This window comes from Triticum aestivum, chromosome 2D (genome assembly GCF_018294505.1).
Source record: "Triticum aestivum cultivar Chinese Spring chromosome 2D, IWGSC CS RefSeq v2.1, whole genome shotgun sequence".
Classification (NCBI taxonomy): Eukaryota; Viridiplantae; Streptophyta; class Magnoliopsida; order Poales; family Poaceae; genus Triticum; species Triticum aestivum.
Window position 1 is genome coordinate 327,826,576 of NC_057799.1, and position 6,119 is coordinate 327,832,694.

Consider the following 6,119-nt stretch of genomic DNA (forward strand, 5'->3'; position numbering starts at 1 on the left):
GATTTTGAAGCAGTTCAAAATAGAACAGTCAAAGAAAGAGTTCTTGCCTGTGTTACAAGGTGTGAAATTGAGTAAGACTCAAAGCCCGACCGCGGCAGAAGATAGAAAGAGAATGAAAGTCATTCCCTATGCCTTGGCCATAGGTTCTATAAAGTATGCCATGCTGTGTACCAGATCTATTGTATACCGTACACTGATTTTGGCAAGGGAGTACAATAGTGATATAGGAGTAGATCACTGGACAACGGTCAAAATTATCCTTAGTGGAATAAGGATATGTTTCTCGATTATGGAAGTGACAAAAGGTTCATCGTAAAGGGTTACGTCGATGCAAGTTTTGACACTAAATCTAGATGAATCTAAGTCTCGGTCTAGATACATATTGAAAGTGGGAGCAATTAGCTAGAGTAGCTCTGTGCAGAGCATTGTAGACATAGAAATTTGCAAAATACTTACGGATCTGAATGTGACAGACCCGTTGACTAAAATTATCTCACAATCAAAACATGATCACACCTTAGTACTCTTTGGGTGTTAATCACATAGCGATGTGAACTAGATTATTGACTCTAGTAAACCCTTTGAGTGTTGGTCACATAGAGATGTGAACTATGGGTGTTAATCACATGGTGATGTGAATTATTGATGTTAAATCACATGGCGATGTGAACTAGATTATTGACTCTAGTGCAAGTGGGAGACTGAAGGAAATATGCCCTAGAGGCAATAATAAAGTATTATATATTTCCTTATATCATGATAAATGTTTATTATTCATGCTAGAATTGTATTAACCGGAAACATAATACATGTGTGAATACATAGACAAACAGAGTGTCACTAGTATGCCTCTACTTGACTAGCTCGTTAATCAAAGATGGTTCTGTTTCCTAGCCATAGACATGAGTTGTCATTTGATTAACGAGATCACCTCATTAGGAGAATGACGTGATTGACTTGACCCATTCCGTTAGCTTAGCACCCGATCGTTTAGTTTGTTGCTATTACTTTCTTCATGACTTATACATGTTCCTATGACTATGAGATTATGCAACTCCCATTTACCGGAGGAACACTTTGTGTGCTACCAAACATCACAACGTAAATGGGTGATTATAAAGGTGCTCTACAGGTGTCTCCAAAGGTACTTGTTGGGTTGGCGTATTTCGAGATTAGGATTTGTCACTTCGATTGTCGGAGAGGTATCTCTGGGCCCACTCGGTAATACACATCACTATAAGCCTTGCAAGCATTGTGACTAATGAGTTAGTTGCGGGATGATGTATTACGGAACGAGTAAAGAGACTTGACGGTAACGAGATTGAACTAGGTATCGAGATATCGACGATCGAATCTCGGGCAAGTAACATACCGATGACAAAGGGAACAACGTATGTTGTTATGCGGTCTGACCGATAAAGATCTTCGTAGAATATGTGGGAGCCAATATGGGCATCCAGGTCCCGCTATTGGTTATTGACCGGAGAGGTGTCTCGGTCATGTCTACATAGTTCTCGAACCCGTAGGGTCCGCACGCTTAACGTTACGATGACAGTTTTATTGAGTTTTGATGTATCGAAGGAGTTCGGAGTCCCGGATGAGATCGGGGACATGACGAGGAGTCTCGAAATGGCCGAGACGTAAAGATCGATATATTGGACGACTATATTCGGACTTCGGAAAGGTTCCGAGTGATTCGGGTATTTTTCGGAGTACCGGAGAGTTACGGGAATTCGTATTGGGCCTTAATGGGCCATACGGGAAAGGAGAGAAAGGCCCCAAAGGGAGACCGAACCCCTCCCCATGGGCTAGTCCGATTTGGACTAGGGAGGGGGGGCGCTCCCTTCCTTCTTTCTCCTTCCCCCTTCCCTTCTCCTACACCCACAAGGAAAGGAGGAGTCCTACTCCCGGTGGGAGTGGAGTAGGACTCCCCCCTTTGGCGCGCCTCTCCCCTTGGCCGGCTGCCTTCCCCTTGCTCCTTTATATACGGGGGCAATGGGGCACCCCAGAGACACAACAATTGATCCTTGAGATCTCTTAGCCGTGTGCGGTGCCCCCCTCCACCATATTACACCTCGATAATACCGTTGCGGAGCTTAGGCGAAGCCCTGCGTCGGTGGAACATCATCATCGTCACCACACCGTCGTGCTGACGAAACTCTCCCTCAACACTCGGCTGGATCGGAGTTCGAGGGACGTCATCGAGCTGAACGTGTGTAGAACTCAGAGGTGCCGTGCATTCGGTACTTGATCGGTCGGATCGTGAAGACGTACGACTACATCAACCGCGTTGTGATAACGCTTCCGCTGTCGGTCTACGAGGGTACGTGGACAACACTCTCCCCTCTCGTTGCTATGCATCACCATGATCTTGCGTGTGCGTAGGAAATTTTTTGAAATTACTGCGTTCCCCAACACCTGAGCACTGAGCTACTGCTACGATCTTCTCCATCCCAGCTTGCGGCGTGCACCGAGGTCGGGACAGTAGGCCTCCGAAACCCCACCACTTTGAGTCCTGTACGAGAGAAGGGTGATAAGGTTTTTGGGGAGCACTCCGCGCGACTACTGACTTCTTCATCACGGACGCCCCGGACTCCAACGACTACTTCCCCAACGACAACTTCTTCCCCGACGTCGACAATCTCTTCGACGACATGGTTGGCGAGGACACCGACCCTAAGACCAGTGCTTCTGCCGTTGCTCCGTGTTAGAGTTATATTAGTGATGTCTTTTGGCCCTTTTCATTCTAGTCTCTTGGCATCCTCCTGTAGCCTTTTGGCATTCTCATGTATGTGTATATATGTTGGCTTTGGCCTCCTAATAATATAATTTGCTTTCATAACATGGTATCAGAGCTTAGGTCAATTTTTTTCGCACGTGCAACTCGTGCTTGATCCTTCCGTCGCGTCGCCATCATCTTCTTGCTCGGAGTCGCCGCTCCCTCATCTCCGATGTTGCTGTTCTTTCTACCAGATCGCTGCTTTCTCCACTCCAGATCGTGACCGAAGGCCGCCACTCCACCTGCGTCTTACACCGTCTCGCTCCTCCATCTGGTTCACCCCACCCAGGACTGCCGCCGCCGCCGTCTCTTGCTCCTTACCAGGCTGCCCCTGAGGAGGTTCTCCGTGGCCGCCGCCCGCAGCCCATCGGGCGCTGCTCCTCTGGCCGCTCCCGGCGCTCCTCCGACCGCTGCCCGGCTGCTTCTCCGGCCCCTTCCGTATGTCTTCGTGTTCTCTCTGTTTAAGATCTTGCCTCTGTTTCATGCTCTAGCCTTTCTTGTTCCAGTTCATATGTTTAGATGTTATTTGCCTTCACTCTGCTAAATTACATGACATGTTTCATCTGTACTACACTAGTCATGTTTTATCTAGTATTTCTGTTAATAAAATCGTATGACAATTGCTCATATTTCCAACACATTTGCACTTAATGTACGTGTGTTAGATGTTCATGGGCGGGTGCAAATTGTTTATTCATTGGGGCCCTTATATTTACTGGATTTTATATACATACTCCCTCCATAGAGAAATATAAGATTTCTTTGCGGAGGGATTACAAGATAGTTTTTGACATTCCCACTCCTGCTCTCATTTGAAGTTTAAAAACAGACACCATGCATATCAAAAATCCAATGTTAGTCTCTAGCCATTTGCAATTCGTGTGTTTGCAGTGAAGAGCTAGCTAGCTAGGTAGCTTGCATGTGTATACTCAGTTCACATGACATGTCGTTTGTCATTTAGTAAGTACGTTGATGATGGAAGATTGTCGAGAGAGATAAGCCAAGAGCCAAAAGAAACACGTAGTAGATGTACTGCTAGCTAGCTATGCACTCAAATTAAGACAAAATGGGCTCACTCATGACGACCGGTGGTCCTTGCACCCTGTGAACCGTCGAATGTGTTGTGTGCGTGCCCCTGTTTTAAACCCTTCAGTTTTTTTACACTCCTCGTCTTTTTCCAGTGCGTATGCTCATGATTACATAAGGATGTCACCACATCATTACCCCATAATAAATTTTAAAATTAACCTCGACTTAATTGTACAACTACTTGTATGAATGAACCCCCTTTTTTTGTTGCATATTTGTACTACAGCATTAGCTTGCTATGCATGGAATAGTACATTTGTATTCTTATATGTACTACGAACCTTTTTTTTTCTGACATGTTGTATGTATGAACCTGTGAGTACAATACGACATGCATGCATGCAGCATGCGTACTCTCGGTCCCGGGTGGAAAAGGACGAGAATGCAGTGCGCGTATTGCCTGGTGACATGCGCGCGGGGGCTCCACCCTGAGTCGTACGTGGCACCCTGTAGCTGGCAACCCCATGGGCCCAGGTGGACAAACGGACACGTGTGAGGTCACAACAGGTTACGCCTGCGGGCCCACATCATGCTGGCAGTCACGTGGGCAGCTCGTCTCCATCTCATCTCGCTGCTGTGCCGACGTCATGGCCGCCCAAACTGCCTCGCGCACACGGAGATCCTACACAGCAAGTTGCGCCCCGCTCGGCTGTATATATATAGCGGCTGCCCGCCCACGGATTCCACTCAAACTCCATTGAGTGGAGCTCTTCCCAACCACAGGACCTCACCTCTCGTAGCCTTGCTCTCATTTTTTATCTTAACTTTTTTTGGGGAAAAGTTGGTTTTGTGTACACGGCAGACAGTATAGTAGGCTTTTGTGCGAGTTGATTAAAAAGCTTCAATCATTCGTTTCATCTTAGCTAGCCAGTAGCAAAGATTCTTCCTTTCTTTTCTTCTGTTTTCTTTGCTTTCCATCCATCCATTCATATATACGGAGGGAGGGAGGGAGAGGCACTCGCTAGCTAGTTGATTGCAGTTTCCAGAAGCTAGCTAGCCAGCCAGTGATATCGATCCATGGGGAAGGGCCGCAGCTGCAGGTACGGATCAGAGCGGCTGCTCTACCCCGTCCAGGCCAGCGGTCACCACGTCGCTGGCGGCGCCGATCACCTCGCCGACCTCGACGAGGAGGATGTCTGGTCGGTGCTCGCGGCGCCTGCGCCCGACTCCAACCGCTCCACCGGCAGGCAACCTGAGCAAGAGCGTCGCGGGCGGTGGACCGCAGGGGGCCTGTCGCTGGCGTTCGAGGCAACGGCGTCCACGCCGGCCGGGCGCCACCATCATCACGTGGCGAGCTCGGCGCCTGTCAGGGTGCCCGAGTGGCCGGCGGCCAGGTTCCCGGCTGTGTCTGGCGAGCACGGCTACGGCGTGAGCTGCCGTGAGGAGGAGGGGGAGTGGATGGCGCCGCACGAGTACCTGCAGGCCCAGGCACGGAGCAGCGGGCGCGGCACGGCGGCGCCGTCGGTGTTCGAGGGCGTGGGGAGGACCCTGAAAGGGCGCGACCTCAGCCGGGTGCGCGACGCCGTCTGGAGCAACACCGGATTCTTCGGCTAAGCAAGCAATACCATGCACCTCATCATCATCGTCTCGTGTCAGCTCAACCAGCTACTCATAAGCTCGGAGGGAACTTTCCTGCTGGATCATTCGTTATAAGATGCATGTACTGTTCTTAATCAGTACGTATGAATTAGGATAGGAGGTGTCGGAAAATATGAAGAAAAAATTAGGTGATTGATTAATTATTAATTAATCTCCTGCAGTATGGAGTACGTATGTAGCTGCTGCAGGTAGAGTTTTGGATCTGTTTCGATTGTATTGGGTTGTGTGCTATCCCTAGCTAGCTAGCTGCCGATATCGTCAGTTTGTGTCACCATGATCAACCGACTTCTCCGAAGAAAATTCCAATTTGATTATTATTAGCTCAAAGTGATCGTGTTGGCGTGTGTGTGGTCTGTTGGATTACTTACCAACTGTTTTCCTTGGTATTTCTCAGTCTATACACGCACAGGACTGGATCAGGAGCGTGTGTGTGTGTACGAGAGGCCAGGGATGTCCCGTGATCACTGTGAAGTGAAGGACGCGGCCCGCTCTGCGTGGACTGTGCTGCCGTGCACGTACGCGCCGCACGCTTAGATTGGCAGGCATGAGACACGGCGAGGCGACAGCACTGACCACCAGCAGTAGGAGTCCGGCAAGCTGATAGGGGGGTACTGGTACGTACTCCCTCCGTCCGTCCGAAAATACTTGTAAT

The 6,119-nt window shown here is 49.0% G+C and overlaps 1 protein-coding gene across 1 annotated transcript; it reads left to right on the forward strand.

Annotated features, from left to right (window-relative positions):
* The first annotated feature begins 4,552 nt into the window (after positions 1-4,552).
* Positions 4,553-5,781, forward strand: LOC123049284 (uncharacterized). Its single transcript, XM_044472226.1, has one exon. It carries the CDS (start codon positions 4,886-4,888, stop codon positions 5,420-5,422), a length of 537 nt encoding a protein of 178 aa, XP_044328161.1. The 5' UTR covers positions 4,553-4,885; the 3' UTR covers positions 5,423-5,781.
* The last annotated feature ends 338 nt before the right edge of the window (positions 5,782-6,119 follow it).